At 45.9% G+C, this 19,168-nt stretch overlaps 1 protein-coding gene across 1 annotated transcript; it reads left to right on the forward strand.

The window, feature by feature from the left end:
• Positions 1 to 2,795: 2,795 nt before the first annotated feature.
• LOC143800204 (uncharacterized) lies at positions 2,796 to 18,882 on the forward strand. Its single transcript, XM_077281181.1, has 4 exons — positions 2,796 to 2,852; positions 17,219 to 17,429; positions 17,511 to 17,667; positions 17,789 to 18,882. Exons 1-4 carry the CDS (start codon positions 2,796 to 2,798, stop codon positions 18,723 to 18,725), a joined length of 1,362 nt encoding a protein of 453 aa, XP_077137296.1. The 3' UTR covers positions 18,726 to 18,882.
• Positions 18,883 to 19,168: the final 286 nt, after the last annotated feature.

Below are 19,168 nucleotides of genomic sequence, written 5' to 3' on the forward strand. Positions count from 1 at the left end.
AGGCCTCCCAGGTTTGAGACTGTGGGCATATATCTTGAAAGACACTTCCCATTCACAGGCTAAGGAGCGGAACTGCGCTCTGTAAGTGTCTGCAGTTACAGCATAATGTTCCAAGATGGTCTTTTTAATATTCCCATAATCGCAGTTCCACCAAGGGTCCAGAGCTCTATAGGCTTCAGCAGCTCCACCCTCTAAGAGCCCCACTAGATGTCTGACTCGCCCCATTTCCGGGACATCCATTAATCGACATTGGTGTTTGAAGTCCTAGAAGAAGCCCTTAATGTCACCTGCAGCCTCATTAAATGGCTTAAAGTCCTTACGGGACACCTTTGGGAATTCCCTCATGGTGGGTGCTGTGGTTACAGTCTGGAGCTTCTAGCTGCTTTCACCATGCGCTGCCTCGCCTTAGCTGTACAAACGGCCTCCCTCTTATCCTCTATGGTGGCCTCATCCCCAAGCAATGCAATCTCCTCATCATACCACACAACCCACTGACTTTTTTGGGTATTTACCTCCAGCTCCTATCTTTCCTCCCCTTGCTGTGGAAATCCTTCCTCTGTGCCATCTTGCAGGCAAGCTTCTTCCAGAGCCTCAATCAGTTGCACTATGGACAGCCCTTTGTAGCCGACTCCTAATTCACGGGCCTTTGTTTGTAAGCTCAACACAGTCCAGTTCCTGTATTCTGAGGTTCTGGTTCCAAATGTTGATGGGTTGCTGTCCTCCATTCCTTCTGCTCTGATCCCGCTGCTGCCAACCAGTTTGTGATGGTGTGTGGAACAGAGCATGAAGGGATACCAGGCCGATGATCAATCCAATGGGATTTATTGAGACAGGGAACATAGAACGTAAAATATCAATAGCATCTCTTAGAGTCCACAGTGAGTCCACACCAAGAGGGCCAAACCATGTGTCTATTGTTCTGTGTCCTGGGATCCACCCCTCCATGGGGGAGGACTTCCACCTACTTTTGACTGTGGCTAACTTAAGAAGTTTCAAGAATCTACAAGCTTGTATTGGATAAGTCCTATGCTGAGGAGAACAAAGACAGACTCCCCCACTGGTTGTTGACTCAGGTATGATTACATTGGAGTCCAAGGACACAGGCCAGGGGAGAGACATGCTGTTACACCCCCACTGGACTGTTTTAGTTCCTCCAGAGAGTAGCTGCCTTCATCTTTCTTTTTCATCCTGTACAATACAAACACAGCCAGGGTGGCTGCGTACACCAAACTGGCCACACCACCTGCGATGATTCCTGCAAGAAGTTCCTTCCTTTCCATGATCCCATGTGAGGCATCAGAGCTTCCTTCATCAGAGTTCCCCTCTTTAGAGGATGGGTTCATTCTGCCTTCATTGAGGATTGAATTTGTCGATTCAAAAAATATAGCGGACCGAGGACGGCTGAGGATGGACACGTTACCTGCTCTCTGCCTGCTGCTGCTGGGGCTCTGCTCACTGACTCCGGCGGTTCATGAAACTGCTCTTCTTCCTGAAGACCTTGATGGTTCTGCTGATGATGAGGATTTTTCTGGATCGGGATCCGATGATTTATTTGTGGATTCAGAGTCTAAGGATGTAACAGTCTTTACTACATCTATCTCGACTTTGGTGCCCACGTGGAAGGGTCTACAGCAGCTCAGGAGCAGGAGATTGCGGAAAAAGAAGAAACTAAAACTGAAGACACCACAAAGTCTGCGGAAACAACTACATTCCCCAGTGACAACATTAAAGACCCAATAGCTGTAGATACTGGTGATGCAGAAGCAACCATGAAAGAAGCCACAACATCTCCATTTCAGCAGGAAGAAACTGACGCTAAGAAACACCACCACCACCATCATCATCATCCACACCATCATACAACCACGTCTAGTACAACTCTTTCTTCTGAGTCAGGCGGACAGATGTAGTTTCTTCAGGAAGATTAACTGCAAGAAGAACAACACACATACCTGATACAGAGCCTGGGTTACATCATGTTCCCCAGGAGCTGACTGCTCCTGTCTGAGACTTAGCAAAGCATGGTGTTCTTTATGGAGAAACCACCTCCGAAGCTACCAGTACCTATGTATAAAACGAAGAAGCTGCCGTGGATACATTAGACAATCTACTGACCTTGGTTACAACGACTGTGGCTGAAGAGTCTCGCACACATGAAGAACATCATCCTCATCACCATCTCTACCACCATCATCATCCTCATTATCATGCTACAACAACTCCATTTGTTGAGTTAGGTGTTAATTAAGAAGAAACTACAAAGCTGTCTGACCCGGTTAAACCTGAAAGTAACGCCGAAGGAGGAGAAAAGGCAACAACTGTTTCTGAGGATGAACACCCTCCCGATGGTCATCACCACGTAACTACTACCAATGTCTGCTGAACCTGAAAAGCCTCATGAAGTCCACACAAGGATACGAAGGGCAGGAGAATCAATGTCCCCAACGGCTGTCCCAGTAATAAGTGAAGATGAACACCTCCCCAAGGACACAGGAAATGACGACTTCACAAGCACCACAGCCAGGTGTCTATTCGATGAAAATGATGAGATTTCTGACTCTAAGGAAGAAGGATCAACCGGGGTAGCAGATGAAGGTATAATTTTTGAATCAACAAATTCAGTCCTCAATAAAGGCAGAATGAACCTGTCCTCTGCAGAGGGGAACTCTGACGAAGAAAGCTCTGATGCCTCACATGGGGTCATGGAAAGGAAGGAACTTATTGCAGGAATCATCGCAGGTGGCGTGGCAGGTTGAGTGTTCGCAGCTGCCCTGGTTGTGTTTGTAGTGTACAGGATGAAAAAGAAAGATGAAGGCAGCTACTCTCTGGAGGAATCAAAACAGTCCAATGGGGTATTTCAGAAGCCAAGGGAACAGAGGGAGTTCTAAGCGTAGTCCTGCAATTCTTCGCTTCCACTTGTGAGATCTGCCTCTACTTCTTATTGCCAGAGTGTGGAGAAGGAGCAGCTCGCCCACAGATTCCGTCCTGGGCACCTTACACTTACATAAACTTGATGCGTTTGTCAATAGAACTGTAAAAACTTATGAAATACTGATAATGTCAGTAACCATAGAACTATCTGCCTAAAAGATCTAAAAATCCCAAGTAGGAAACTTTATGAGAACCAAAATCTGTGTCAGTGTCAAACCTTTTGCCCAGAACTGTATGCTAACTTTAATGGTGAGCTTTATGTATGTTCTAGAATGGGTCTACATAAGATATATCTAGATGTGATATCTTGCATGGTAACGCTATGTGTCTTATTTGGGGCCTGTATTCTGTAACGTACTTTGATACTCACAAACACACATTTGGGCATGTCGCCCACTGAAAGTATCAGAACTAATGGCTAGTCCACATGTCTTCTGACCCTTTGGCCCCATCAGCCCGAATCGACCAAATCATCCAACACATTCTGCTTTGCCAAGTAACAGACGATGTTTTGCCTCATATTTGCTCTTATTTGTCCTTGCTCGCTGCTTAGAAGTATATCTCTATTTACGCTCTGTAACTTATTCCAGCATCCGTGTGATTGAGTGCACCTGCGTGACCTTCACCCATTGCTCTTTATCTTCCAGCACTCACACTTGCTGCAACACCATTGTGCAGACTGCATTAGTTAACACATTAAAACAAAAAAAAATGTACTATGAGAAGCCTATTTATCTGGTGCCTTTGAATTATGCAGAAAATGACACTGCCAAAGTGATTAATGGCCCTCATGTAATATGCAAGAAAGCTATCTGCATCTAAATACTGCCATCTAGTGCTTGGTGTGGTGTACTTACGTGACATTTCCTGTGTCGTCCTGTTTCAGTGCAGCAATGTGCTTGAATCAGCAGCTTGTTGAATGCTGATAAAGTATACGCTCAGAATTTGTGAGTGTTTATCCACTAAGCCAAAGACTTAGAGTTTATTTTGTCATTTCCCTTTTCTCTTGACTCTAATTTTACATTATGTAACATGTAACTAATTCTCTATGATATTCGTCTTAGTGGAAAATTAATGGTATCAATCTTACAAGGCTGGGGCTAGATGGCGACTTTGGTCATGTAGCCAGAAATCAGTCTATGCCTCTACTACATTGCAACGTAATGCAGGTGAATGGGGTCACATTGAGGCCCCTAGGGGACTTTAGACCAAGCAAGCAGCAAAAATCAGAACTAGTTGGATTTTTAACAACTTTCTTATCAAGGTCACCATGTAACATCATTACACCTTGATGGAGCAGCTGCATGTATGTATACATTTCCAACATATTTTTGGATTAAAAAAAATCATACAGTTCCATGTTTTCAGCTCCCATGTGAACCTATAGATGTAGCGAATGTTAACTTGATACTAAATGTGTCATGGAATCATTATACAGCAAACCCAAATGTGACATTTTCAATGGCTTATTCTGTGATAAATGGCCAGATAAGGTTTGTGGCATCATGGGATATAAGGAGTTAAGTGCCACAGGAAAATTGCTCACACGGAAAATTGCCCACATGGAAAATTGCTTACACGGAAAATTGCCCACATGGAAAATTGCCCACATGGAAAATTGTTCACACGGAAAATTGTCCACATGTAAAATTGCTTACACGGAAAATTGCCCACATGGAAAATTGTCCACACGGAAAATTGCTCACACGGAAAATTTCTCACACGGAAAATTGTCCACACAGAAAATTGCCAATTGCAGCATCACAAAGTTTCAGATCCATGATATTTGAGGTGCAAGGTAAGGATGTTCACATGATATGTGAAAAATGGCCAAAGAAAATTGCCCACAGACATGAATACCCACAGGAAAACAGTAGAGAGTTATAGGTGAAATGCAGGACAGAGGGATAGTATGCAGGTATACGTGAGATGCTCTGCAGGGCAGAAGAATAATACAGAATTATAGGTGAGATGCTCTGCAGGACAGAAAATAGTATAGAATTATAGGTTAAATGCTCTGCTGGACAGAGGATAGTATACAGGTAAAGGTGAAATGCTCTGCAGGGCAGGAGAATAATATGCCAGTCAATGCAGTGAATATGCATGAGGCTTAATTGGCGGGAGACTGGTAAGCCCGATCTACTTTTTCTAGCATTTATCTATTTGTTTATTCTATTCAGTAGCATAGCTACTGGGGGGCAGAAGGGGAGGTATGTTGTGAACTGTGTTTCTGGGCTCCCTCTGGTGGTCACTAACGGTACTGTGTTAGGCATGTCTTGTTGCAGGCCTGGGCTCCAGCTGGGTCATTAAGCAGCGAGTGTTCCCTATTTAGGTCTCCTCTGGACTCAGTCTCTTGCCTGGCATCGTTGTATCCAGTCCTATAAGGTTTCCTCCTGATTCCTTTCCGTCTGTCTCATGCAAGAAAAGCTAAGTCCGTTTTGAATACTTTGGATCATTTGCATTTTTCATTGTTTTTGTCCAGCTTGCTTGATATGTGATTTTCTGGCTCGCTGGAAGCTCTAGGGTGCTGATATTCCCCCTCCGCACCGTCAGTCGGTGTGGGGGTTCTTGAAATATTCAGCGTGGATGTTTTTGCAGGGTTTTTTGCTGACCGCATAGTTCACTTTCTATTTTCTGCCTATCTAGACTAGTGGGCCTCACTTTGCTGAATCTAGTTCATCTCTGCGTTTGTGTTTTCCTCTTGCCTCACCGTTATTATTTGTTGGGGGCTTTCTATATCTTTGGGGTTCAATTTCTCTGGAGGCAAGTGAGGTCTTATTTTCCCTCTAGGGGTAGTCAGTTCTCCGGCTGGCTCGAGACGTCTAAAATCAACATAGGCACGTTCACCGGCTACTTCTAGTTGTTGTGCTAGGATCAGTTATGCGGTTAGCCCAGTTTCCACCTCCCTAGAGCAGTTCCTATTTTTTTTGTTGACCTTGCCGGAATTCCAGAGATCCTCTACCACTGGGATCATAACAGAATGCCAGGCCAAAAGAAAATGTTTATTGCATCGCAGAAGCGGGATTAAAAAGAAGTTCTGAGTTTTTTTGTTTTTTTTTGTGTTGCTGCAGTTCGCCTAGCTTCTTCCATCCCCTTTTTCTCTGAGTGGCTTGAGCTCTGCTGCAGATATGAATGTCCAGACTCTGACTTCTAGTGTGGATCAGCTTGCTGCTAGGGTGCAAAGCATTCAGGATTTTGTTATCCATAGCCCTATGTCTGAACCAAAAATACCTATTCCTGAGCCGTTTTTTGGAGATAGATCTAAGTTCCTGAATTTTAGGAATAATTGCAAATTGTTTCTGTCTCTGAAACCTCGTTCCTCTGGTGATTCCGCTCAGCAAGTTAAGATTGTTATCTCCTTCTTGCGCGGCGACCCTCAAGATTGGGCCTTCTCTCTGGTGCCAGGAGATCCTGCATTGGTGAATGTTGATGCGTTTTTTCTGGCACTTGGTTTGCTTTATGAGGAGCCTAATCTTGAAAGTCAGGCTGAAAAGATGTTGCTGGCTATCTCTCAAGGTCAGGACGAAGCTGAGGTGTATTGTCAAAAATTTCGGAAATGGTCCGTGCTTACTCAATGGAATGAGTGTGCCCTGGCCGCAAATTTCAGAAATGGTCTTTCTGAAGCCATTAAGAATGTGATGGTGGGGTTTCCTATCCCTACAGGTCTGAATGATTCAATGGCTCTGGCCATTCAAATTGATCGACATTTGCGGGAGCGCAAATCTGCTAATCCTTTGGCAGTGCTGTCTGAACGGTCACCTGATTCTATGCAATGTGACAGAATTCTGACCAGAGCCGAGCGGCAAAATCATAGACGTCAAAATGGGTTGTGTTTTTACTGTGGTGATTCAACACATGTTATCTCAGCATGCTCTAAGCGCTTAAAAAAAATTGTTGTTAATCCTGTCGCCATTAGTACTTTTCAGCCTACGTTTATTTTGTCTGTGACTTTAATTTGTTCATTATCTTCTTACTCAGCTATGGCTTTTGTAGATTCTGGTGCTGCTCTGAGTCTGATGGATTTGTCGTTTGCCAGGCGCTGTGGTTTTGTCCTGGAGCCTTTGGAAAATCCTATTCCTCTTAGAGGAATTGATGCTACGCCATTGGCAGAGAATAAACCTCAGTATTGGACGCAAGTGACCATGTGCATGACTCCTGTACATCAGGAGGTGATTCGTTTTCTGGTACTGCATAAAATGCATGATGTTGTTGTTTTGGGTCTGCCATGGTTACAGGCCCATAATCCAGTTTTAGATTGGAAAGCTATGACTGTGTCAAGTTGGGGTTGTCAGGGGATTCATGGCGATTCTCCATTGGTGTCTATTGCTTCTTCTACTCCTTCTGAGATCCCTGAGTTTTTGTCAGACTATCAGGATGTATTTGATGAACCCAGGTCCAGTGCCCTTCCTCCTCATAGGGACTGTGATTGTGCTATAGATTTGATTCCTGGTAGTAAATTTCCTAAGGGACGACTCTTTAATTTATCTGTGCCAGAGCATGCCGCGAGCGGAGTTATATAAAGGAGTCTTTGGAGAAGGGACATATTCGCCCATCCTCTTCTCCTCTTGGTGCAGGATTCTTTTTTGTGGGCAAGAAAGACGGGTCTTTGAGACCTTGTATAGATTATCGTCTTCTGAATAAGATCACGGTGAAATTTCAGTATCCTTTGCCATTGTTGTCTGATTTGTTTGCTCGGATTAAGGGTGCCAGTTGGTTCACCAAGATAGATCTTCGCGGTGCGTATAACCTTGTGCGCATAAAGCAGGGAGATGAATGGAAAACAGCATTTAATACGCCCGAGGGTCATTTTGAGTACCTGGTGATGCCTTTTGGACTCTCTAATGCTCCTTCTGTGTTTCAGTCCTTCATGACATCTTCCAGAAATATCTGGATAAATTTATGATTATTTATCTGGATGATATTTTGGTTTTTTCTGATGATTGGGAGTCCCATGTGAACCAGGTCAGGATGGTGTTTCAGGTTCTGCGTGAGAATGCTTTATTTGTGAAGGGTTCAAAATGTATCTTTGGGGTACAGAAGGTTTCTTTTTTGGGTTTTATTTTTTCCCCTTCTACTGTGGAGATGGACCCAGTCAAGGTCCGTGCCATTCATGACTGGACTCAGCCCACGTCTGTTAAGAGCCTGCAGAAGTTCTTGGGCTTTGCTAATTTTTACCGTCATTTTATCGCTAATTTTTCTAGCGTGGTTAAACCTTTGACGGATATGACCAAGAAGGGTTCTGATGTTGCTAATTGGTCTACTGCGGCCGTGGAGGCCTTTCGGGAGCTGAAGCGTCGGTTTACTTCAGCGCCAGTCCTGTGCCAGCCGGATGTCTCTCTTCCCTTCCAGGTTGAAGTTGATGCTTCGGAGATTGGTGCAGGGGCCGTTTTGTCGCAAAGAAGTTCTGATGGCTCCGTGATGAAGCCATGCGCCTTCTTTTCAAGAAAATTTTCGCCTGCTGAGCGGAACTATGATGTTGGTAATCGGGAGTTGTTGGCTATGAAGTGGGCATTTGAGGAGTGGCGACATTGGCTCGAGGGAGCTAAACATTGTGTGGTGGTCTTGACTGATCATAAAAATCTTATTTATCTCGAGTCTGCCAAGCGCCTGAATCCTAGACAGGCTCGTTGGTCGTTGTTTTTCTCCCGTTTTGACTTTGTGGTCTCGTACCTGCCTGGTTCGAAGAACGTGAAGGCTGATGCACTTTCTAGGAGTTTTGTGCCTGACTCTCCTGGAGTCTCGGAGCCGGTTGGTGTTCTCAGAGAGGGAGTGATTTTGTCTGCCATTTCCCCAGATTTGCGACGAGTGCTGCAGAAATTTCAGGCTGATAGGCCTGATCGTTGCCCACCGGAGAGACTGTTTGTCCCTGACAGATGGACCAGCAGAGTTATTTCTGAGGTTCATTCCTCGGTGTTGGCGGGGCATCCTGGGATTTTCGGTACCAGAGATTTGGTGGCTAGGTCCTTTTGGTGGCCTTCCTTGTCGCAGGATGTGCGTTCGTTTGTGCAGTCCTGTGGGATTTGTGCTCGGGCTAAGCCTTGCTGTTCTCGTGCCAGCGGGTTGCTTTTGCCCTTACCTATCCCGAAGAGGCCTTGGACGCACATTTCCATGGATTTCATTTCGGATCTTCCGGTATCTCGGAAGATGTCTGTCATCTGGGTGGTGTGCGATCGTTTTTCTAAAATGGTCCATTTGGTGCCCTTGCCTAAGTTGCCTTCCTCCTCTGATTTGGTGCCTTTGTTCTTTCAGAATGTGGTTCGTTTTCACGGCATCCCTGAGAATATTGTGTCTGACAGAGGATCCCAGTTTGTGTCCAGATTCTGGCGATCCTTTTGTGCTAGGATGGGTATTGATTTGTCTTTTTCGTCGGCTTTTCATCCTCAGACTAATGGCCAGACCGAGCGAACTAATCAGACGTTGGAGACTTATTTAAGATGTTTTGTTTCTGCTGATCAGGACGACTGGGTTACCTTTTTGCCACTGGCCGAGTTTGCCCTTAATAATCGGGCTAGTTCTGCCACTTTGGTTTCACCCTTTTTCTGCAACTCTGGTTTTCATCCTCGTTTCTCCTCGGGTCAGGTTGAACCTTCTGACTGTCCTGGGGTTGATTCTGTGGTGGATAGGTTGCAGCGGATTTGGAACCATGTGGTGGACAATTTGAAATTGTCACAGGAGAAGGCCCAGCGTTTTGCCAACCGCCGCCGCGGTGTGGGTCCCCGACTTCGTGTTGGGGATTTGGTTTGGTTGTCTTCTCGGCATGTTCCTTTGAAGGTCTCCTCTCCTAAGTTTAAGCCTCGCTTTATCGGTCCTTATAAGATTTTGGAAATCCTTAACCCGGTGTCTTTTCGCTTGGACCTTCCAGCGTCATTTGCTATTCATAATGTGTTCCATAGGTCCTTGTTGCGGCGGTACGTGGTGCCTATGGTTCCTGCTGTTGAGCCTCCTGCCCCGGTTTTGGTTGAGGGCGAGTTGGAGTACGTGGTGGAGAAGATTTTGGATTCTCATATCTCTAGACGGAGACTTCAGTATTTAGTTAAGTGGAAAGGCTATGGTCAGGAGGATAATTCCTGGGTTGTCGCCTCTGATGTTCATGCGACTGATTTGGTTCGTGCCTTTCACGCTGCTCATCCTGATCGCCCTGGGGGTCTTGGTGAGGGTTCGGTGACCCCTCCTCAAGGGGGGGGGGGGTACTGTTGTGAACTGTGTTTCTGGGCTCCCTCTGGTGGTCACTAATGGTACTGTGTTAGGCATGTCTTGTTGCAGGCCTGGGCTCCAGCTGGGTCATTAAGGCCTCTTTCACACTTCAGTCTTTCGGCGTCAGTCAAAAACCGTCAATTTCGTGAAATGACGGATCCGTCATTTTTTTTTGGCGGATCCGCTATTTTCCCATTGAGTTGCATTAGAGACGGATTGTGGCGGATGGTCGTCCGTTCCATCCGCCATGCGACGGATCCGTCGATATTTGGCGGACGTTGTCTAGACATTGACGGACTTTGTAACGTTTTTTTGCGCCGCCTAAAAGGCGGAACGCGACGGATCCGTCACGTCCGCCTTTTTTAAGAATGGGCGCCTAAGGGTGACGGATCCGTCGCGATCCGTTTTTTGGCGGATCCGTCGCCTCAATCCGCTTTTTTTGATTGAGTATGCTCCAAAAAGTTGCAACTTTGCCCAGACAACCCAAAAACTATATAAAGAGGACAGGTCATTCCCAAATGTACCAGCCAGCAAGAGAGACCCTTCCATGCCAGAGAGACCCAGCCAGACCCAGCCAGCAAGACCCAAGACCCAACCAGCAAGACCCAAGACCCAACCAGCCAGGCTCTGCCATCCAGCCAGAGAGGCCCTGCAAGCCAGAGACACTCTGCCAGCAAGACTTTGCCAGCCAGCCAGAGAGGCCCTGCAAGCCAGACCCTGCCTGAGACAGCCATGTGAGTACTGCCATCCAGCGTGCGTGCTTGTGTGCGTGCTTGTGTGCGTGCGTGCTTGCTTGTGTGCGTGCGTGCTTGTGTGCGTGCTTGTGTGCGTGCGTGCGTGCTTGTGTGCGTGCGTGCTTGCTTGTGTGCGTGCTTGTGTGCGTGCGTGCTTGTGTGCGTGCGTGCTTGCTTGTGTGCGTGCGTGCTTGCTTGTGTGCGTGCTTGTGTGCGTGCTTGTGTGCGTGCGTGCTTGTGTGCGTGCGTGCGCCTGCCTGCCCTGTTTATATGTTTTTCATACTATGCTGCTATTTTTAATAGCTGAGGTGTAAAATGTGATTTGTGTGTGTGTATAAATGATGTGTGATGTGTTCTGCATTTTTGTTGTTCTCCAAAATGTAATAGTATTTCAAATAAAGAGCAGTGTAGCTCCTACTGTACCATTAAAAAAAATAAATTAAAAAAAAAATAGTAATAAAAATTGCACAAAACTGTCAGTAGTCTCATTTCAAGATAAAGGTAATATTGGGTAAACCTGTAGTAAAGGTTATATATATAAATGTGTAATGCAAATCTTGGGTATAGAATATGTTTTCCGGTTTTAGAAAAAACAAACTGTAGGGTAATCATAATTAACAATTTTTGGAATTGGTATTTTAATTTCGAATGAGGAACATTTTTGATAAGGTGAAACTTTGTTTAGGTGGGTTTTACCAACATGCGCATTGCGCATATCAATTTCAGTTTTGTTGTTGCTGTAAAGGGTTATTGGGGTTTTTTTTTTGGTGGGGAAACAGGGCTAGAGGGTTTGGCAGCTTGTGCATAAAGCATATCTACCATATAAAGTATGACGGTTAGAAAAAAATTTTTCATTTTGTGTTGGAGGAAATCTAAAAGTTTTTTAAAAAGATGTAAGTGTTAAATCCTACAGCTGCATCTATCCTTTTGTATAGTAGCTTAGAACTGTCTGTATACTTACAGATACTTGGGACCAAGAGGTACGGACTGAACAACCCAAGATTCACACAAGACCATAATGTCTTCTTCTGAGAGCCCCCCAGCACACCAACAGCAAACTGAGGTGAATTTTTGTTTTTTTTCGCTCTCAAATATTTTTTTGTGATACAACTATGGTCATTGTTTTTTAACCCTTTATGTGTTCTGTATTCACAGGAATATGAAGCAGAGGGGGTTACAGAAGGCAGGGCCGGACTGGCCATAGGGCACTTCTGGCAAATGCCAGAAGGGCCGGTGCCAGTGGTGGGCCGCTCAATCCGCCGCCCCCGCCGTCGCATTCAACTATACCGGCGTATAGACGCCGGTACAGTTGAATGCAATGATGGAGGAGAGAGCGTCTACAGACGCTCCTCTCCCATCATTCCCCGCTCTGCCTCTGACACTGCGGGTGCGCGATGATGTCATATCATCGCGCACCTGCTGTGTCCCGGGCAGACTGCAGCTGCTGAGACAGGAGCAGGAACCAGGAAGCAACGCTGGGCACGAGGAGAGGTGAGGAGAGTTTTTTTTTTTTCTGGACTGTGGGGCTATTCTCGGAGGAGGTGAGGGGAGGAAGAGAAGAGATGTGTGCTGTATATAGTTCTCTGTGGGCTGTGCTCTGTGCTGTATACTGCTGTGGGCTGTATATAGTTCTCTGTGGGCTGTGCTCTGTGCTGTATACTGCTGTGGGCTGTATATAGTTCTCTGTGGGCTGTGCTCTGTGCTGTATACTACTGTGGGCTGTATATAGTTCTCTGTGGGCTGTGCTCTGTGCTGTATACTGCTGTGGGCTGTATATAGTTCTCTGTGGGCTGTGCTCTGTGCTGTATACTACTGTGGGCTGTATATAGTTCTCTGTGGGCTGTGCTCTGTGCTGTATACTGCTGTGGGCTGTATATAATTCTCTGTGGGCTGTGCTCTGTGCTGTATACTGCTGTGGGCTGTATATAGCTCTCTGTGGGCTGTGCTCTGTGCTGTATACTACTGTGGGCTGTATATAGTACTCTGTGGGCTGTGCTCTGTGCTGTATACTGCTGTGGGCTGTATATAGCTCTCTGTGGGCTGTGCTCTGTGCTGTATACTACTGTGGGCTGTATATAGTTCTCTGTGGGCTGTGCTCTGTGCTGTATACTACTGTGGGCTGTATATAGCTCTCTGTGGGCTGTGCTCTGTGCTGTATACTGCTGTGGGCTGTATATAGTTCTCTGTGGGCTGTGCTCTGTGCTGTATACTGCTGTGGGCTGTATATAGTTCTCTGTGGGCTGTGCTCTGTGCTGTATACTGCTGTGGGCTGTATATAGTTCTCTGTGGGCTGTGCTCTGTGCTGTATACTGCTGTGGGCTGTATATAGTTCTCTGTGGGCTGTGCTCTGTGCTGTATACTGCTGTGGGCTGTATATAATTCTCTGTGGGCTGTGCTCTGTGCTGTATACTGCTGTGGGCTGTATATAGTTCTCTGTGGGCTGTGCTCTGTGCTGTATACTGCTGTGGGCTGTATATAGTTCTCTGTGGGCTGTGCTCTGTGCTGTATACTGCTGTGGGCTGTATATAGCTCTCTGTGGGCTGTGCTCTGTGCTGTATACTGCTGTGGGCTGTATATAGCTCTCTGTGGGCTGTGCTCTGTGCTGTATACTACTGTGTGCTCTGTGCTATATATAGTTCTCTGTGGGCTGTGCTCTGTGCTGTATACTGCTGTGGGCTGTATATAGTTCTCTGTGGGCTGTGCTCTGTGCTGTATACTGCTGTGGGCTGTATATAGTTCTCTGTGGGCTGTGCTCTGTGCTGTATACTACTGTGGGCTGTATATAGTTCTCTGTGGGCTGTGCTCTGTGCTGTATACTGCTGTGGGCTGTATATAGCTCTCTGTGGGCTGTGCTCTGTGCTGTATACTACTGTGTGCTCTGTGCTATATATAGTTCTCTGTGGGCTGTGCTCTGTGCTGTATACTGCTGTGGGCTGTATATAGTTCTCTGTGGGCTGTGCTCTGTGCTGTATACTGCTGTGGGCTGTATATAGCTCTCTGTGGGCTGTGCTCTGTGCTGTATACTGCTGTGGGCTGTATATAGTTCTCTGTGGGCTGTGCTCTGTGCTGTATACTACTGTGTGCTCTGTGCTATATATAGTTCTCTGTGGGCTGTGCTCTGTGCTGTATACTACTGTGGGCTGTATATAGTTCTCTGTGGGCTGTGCTCTGTGCTGTATACTGCTGTGGGCTGTATATAGTTCTCTGTGGGCTGTGCTCTGTGCTGTATACTGCTGTGGGCTGTATATAGTTCTCTGTGGGCTGTGCTCTGTGCTGTATACTACTGTGGGCTGTATATAGTTCTCTGTGGGCTGTGCTCTGTGCTGTATACTGCTGTGGGCTGTATATAGCTCTCTGTGGGCTGTGCTCTGTGCTGTATACTACTGTGTGCTCTGTGCTATATATAGTTCTCTGTGGGCTGTGCGCTGTGCTGTATACTGCTGTGGGCTGTATATAGTTCTCTGTGGGCTGTGCTCTGTGCTGTATACTACTGTGGGCTGTATATAGTTCTCTGTGGGCTGTGCTCTGTGCTGTATACTGCTGTGGGCTGTATATAGCTCTCTGTGGGCTGTGCTCTGTGCTGTATACTACTGTGTGCTCTGTGCTATATATAGTTCTCTGTGGGCTGTGCTCTGTGCTGTATACTGCTGTGGGCTGTATATAGTTCTCTGTGGGCTGTGCTCTGTGCTGTATACTGCTGTGGGCTGTATATAGCTCTCTGTGGGCTGTGCTCTGTGTTGTATACTACTGTGTGCTCTGTGCTATATATAGTTCTCTGTGGGCTGTGCGCTGTGCTGTATACTGCTGTGGGCTGTATATAGTTCTCTGTGGGCTGTGCTCTGTGCTGTATACTACTGTGGGCTGTATATAGCTCTCTGTGGGCTCTGCTCTGTGCTGTATACTACTGTGGGCTGTATATAGTTATCTGTGGGCTGTGCTCTGTGCTGTATGCTACTGTGGGCTGTATATAGTTCTCTGTGGGCTGTGCTCTGTGCTGTATATAGTTCTCTGTGGGCTGTGCTCTGTGCTGTATACTACTGTGGGCTGTATATAGTTATCTGTGGGCTGTGCTCTGTGCTGTATGCTACTGTGGGCTGTATATAGTTCTCTGTGGGCTGTGCTCTGTGCTGTATATAGTTCTCTGTGGGTTGTGCTCTGTGCTGTATACTCCTCTGGGCTGTATATAGTTATCTGTGGGCTGTGCTCTGTGCTGTATGCTACTGTGGGCTGTATATAGTTCTCTGTGGGCTGTGCTCTGTGCTGTATATAGTTCTCTGTGGGCTGTGCTCTGTGCTGTATACTACTGTGGGCTGTATATAGTTCTCTGTGGGCTGTGCTCTGTGCTGTATACTACTGTGTGCTGTATATAGTTCTCTGTGGGCTGTGCTGTATATAGTACTCTGTGGGCTGTGCTGTATATAGTACTCTGTGGGCTGTGCTGTATATAGTACTCTGTGGGCTGTGCTGTATATAGTACTCTCTGGGCTGTGCTGTATATAGTACTCTCTGGGCTGTGCTGTATATAGTACTCTCTGGGCTGTGCTTTATATAGTACTCTGGGCTGTGCTGTATATAGTACTCTGGGCTGTGCTTTATATAGTTCTCTGTGGGCTGTGCTGTATATATTACTTTGTGGGCTGTGCTGTATATATTACTCTGTGGGCTGTGCTGTATACTACTGTGTGGACTGTGCTGTATACTTCTACGTGGGCTGTGCTGTATACTACTGTGTGGTCTGTGCTGAATACTGCTGTGTGGGCTGTGTTATCTACTACGCGAGCTGTGCTATAGTATGCAGGCTGTGCTGTATACTATGCGGTTTGTGCTATATAATATGCGGGCTTTGCTATATACTATGGGGAGTATATTATATTCTATGGGGGAGGCCATGTTATGTACTACGTGGCTGTGTTATATACTATTGTGGGGGTATATTATATTCTATGGGGGAGGCTGCGTTATATACTATGGGGGGCTGCATTATATTCTATGGGGGGCTACATTATATATTATGGGGAGGTGGGCTGTATTATATTCTATGGGGGTTACATACTCTGGGGTGGCTGCATTATACTCTGTGGGGTGGCTGCATTATACTCTGGGGTGGCTGCATTATACTCTGGGGTGGCTGCATTATACTCTGGGGTGGCTGCATTATACTATATGTGGGCTGCATTATACTGTATCGAGGACTATGGGGAATACGTTATACTATATGAAGAACTATGGGGTGCATTATACTATGGGAAGTGAATTGTACTACATGGATGACTGTGGCGGTGCATTATACTATATGGAGCACTATGAGGATTGTATTATGCTATATGGAGGACTATGAGGATTGTATTATGCTATATGGAGGACTATGAGGAGTGTATTATACTATGTGGAGGACTGAGCAGTGTATTTTAATATATGGAGGACTATAGGGAGTGTATTATACTATATGGAGGACTATGGAGCACATTATAATATATGGAGGACTATAGGGAGTGTATTATACTATATGGAGGACTATGGAGCACATTATAATATATGGAGGACTATGGGGTGTATTTTACTAAACAAGTAAAATGCTGCATATTCGGATTGTTTTTGCTGGAACAAAAAGCCTTGTTGTCAGCAGCACATTGCCAGTGTAAACTGTAGATGTGCTGCTGAAAACATGATACTGTATGGTGATCTATTAGTGATCGTTCTGTCTCATCATTATTCCTCAGCTGGTGGAAAGAGGCCGGGAAACAAGCGTTGAACAACTTCAGTATTGTCGATCAAACTCGTTTAGCGGCCTGAACTCAGCGCACGTAAATACAACAGAAAGGCTTCTGTGTGATGTGCAATATGTTAGCATTTGGGGACCCATTTTAAACTTTGCCTAGGGCCCCACTTTGCCTAAAACCGGCCCTGCCTACAAGTGTACAAAGATATTATACAGTCACCATGTGACAAGTGGGCCTGTGTAACTTCAAATGCCAGGGCTGAATTTTAGTCCCAGTCCGGCCCTGACAGAAGGAGACGGACAGGGTGGAGAAAGACAAGGAGCGGGAGCGCATAGTGTAAGTTTTGAACAGACCGATCCTCACATACAATGCAATACACCCAACACAAACATTCAGCACAGCACACACAATACATATGCCTCGATCAAAGAAAATTATTAATTTTATTTATTTATTTTTTTTTTATTAGTCTTCACAATCCGGGGCTCGACATAGAGTTCCTCAAAGCACCTCCCATAGTCGTCGGAATGCTAATCGCGGCGGTCGCCGAAGAGTAAGTTCCTTTTTGTTTTTGTGTTTAGTCAAATGTAAAATTCATGTGTTGTAATCTTTCCCTTTTTATTCTTATATTTTTCGTAGGCTTCACAGCGTGCTCCCGAAAAAGATGATGAAGAGGAGGGCATTGATGTGAACACCCTCATCGAAGCAGTACAAAGTCGGGAGCCGCTGTGGAACATGTCGGACCGCCGCCATGCTGACCAGTTAATCACCCGACGGCTATGGGAGGAAGTGTGCAGTGCTGTTATGGATAACTGGGAGGAACTCGATGCTGGGGCCCAGGATCTAGCGCGTAAGTATTCACAATTCATAACCTTATTTTAGCATGATTTAATGTGGTGTATAGTAACCAATTTTTGCTATCTCTTTCCAGGTAACAGGATTATCGTGCGGTGGCGGTCAATCAGGGATCGCTTCAAGAGGGAGTTTAATAAGGAGATGCAGGCCCCGAGTGGATCTAGAGGACGCAGGAGCAGATACAAACATGCAAGAGCCCTGTCGTTCCTCCGGTCGACGCTGCTGAGCAGAAGGTAAATATTCAACACCACATTTTCAGTAAAACTGTAAAAATGTGTAAAACCTTCAATTTTTTTTGCAGCAAGGACAATTGTAATATCAAAATACTAATTTGTTTTTCTTCTTCTTTAACAGCACTTTCTGCAGCACTCGGGAGCCTGCATCAGAGTTGCAGCCCTCTGGAGCGATCCCTCGAGAGTCCGCCACCGGGGACCACGTCGCCCCCTCTGTTTCTGCACCTTCCCTTTTGTTTGATCCCTCAGCCTCATCCACCAGCGCTGGAGCAGCAGGGCGGACTTCGTCACTTGAAGCTGCAGGTGATGAGTTAGAGTTCCCTTTACCCCACCCCTCTGCCACTGCCGCAACATCTAGACCAACTTTGTGGTCAGGACGGCAGCGCCAGAGAGGTCAGGAAAGGAGCTATGCGCCTGACTTTTTGCAGCTGAATGCATCCTTTCACAGTGCCATCAAGCTTTTGACTGAGCAAACGTCTGCTGGGTACAATATGCTTAACAAAAGCATACTTGAACTCAGCAGTCGTCTTGATAGGATGCAATCAGAAGCAAACCAGTCACCAAGACACTGCTTTTTTCAGTCGGTCCTCAGGCACATGGAAAATCTAACTCCTGACCTGCAGATGCATGTGATGCAAGGCTGCCTCACAGCTCTAGCGCAGGCGATATCCCATGCCCCTGCACCTACCCCTCATGTGTCAACACCTTTCCCCTCTCAAGTCGCCGTCTATCCTCCCATCCGTCCTCCTCCTCCTGTACGTCCTCCTCCCGTCCATTCTACTCCTTCGTCATTTGTTCCTTCCCCCCTTAGTCTTTCCCAGTTTTTAACGTCCCCCTTCCATTCTTCCCCTTTAACTTCTCCATTATCAATCCCAGCAACACCTTCATACCTCACACACACCACATCTGCACCTCAACTCTCTACACAACCTCATGTTTTTACCACCCATTCCACTTCTGTTCCTCCCCGTGATGTCCTGTCCCCCACTCTCGACGTGGTCCGGCCGCCTGTCAGCCCCTCCGCTACTATCTCCACCCCAAACTATGAGAATCTGTAAAAGTCAATAAACAGTTTTTTTGGTTTAAAAACAATTTTATTGTGTTTCTTTTTTTTTTTATTAATTTTTTAAGTCACCAAGGTTATGGCAATAGTAACAATAACAGTGCTTAAAGGGTACCGTTGCAAAACATACAATGCAGCACTAAAGTACAAAGATTTTGTATGCAAACAAAAATTGTTATTTTTACAAGTATAAAAAGAAATTTTTTTTTTACACCATTTCATACTGCCAGTCAACTGATCCTGCAGGACACATGAAGTAGTCTGCAAAACTGTCCCGCATTCTGCAGACTGCTACTGGACTGCGAAAAGTGGGGTTTTGGTAATCCCGTAAGGTGCTTTCTGAAACATTATCCTCCAGGGAAACTTGTTCTTTTGATAGAACAAAATTATGCAGGACAACGCAAGCTTTGACCACATCATCGACAGTTTCAGTCTGCA

Source organism: Ranitomeya variabilis, chromosome 1 (genome assembly GCF_051348905.1).
Source record: "Ranitomeya variabilis isolate aRanVar5 chromosome 1, aRanVar5.hap1, whole genome shotgun sequence".
Classification (NCBI taxonomy): Eukaryota; Metazoa; Chordata; class Amphibia; order Anura; family Dendrobatidae; genus Ranitomeya; species Ranitomeya variabilis.

What these genes read in the sequence shown, in the direction of transcription:
- LOC143800204 (XM_077281181.1), top strand. Translation starts at nt 2,796, where the DNA reads ATGAAAAAGAAAGATGAAGGCAGCTACTCTCTGGAGGAATCAAAACAG. An exon ending in TGGGGCCCAGGATCTAGCGC is followed by an intron (nt 17,430 to 17,510) that starts GTAAGTATTCAC and finishes ATCTCTTTCCAG; the next exon opens with GTAACAGGATTATCGTGCGG. An exon ending in TCGACGCTGCTGAGCAGAAG is followed by an intron (nt 17,668 to 17,788) that starts GTAAATATTCAA and finishes CTTCTTTAACAG; the next exon opens with CACTTTCTGCAGCACTCGGG.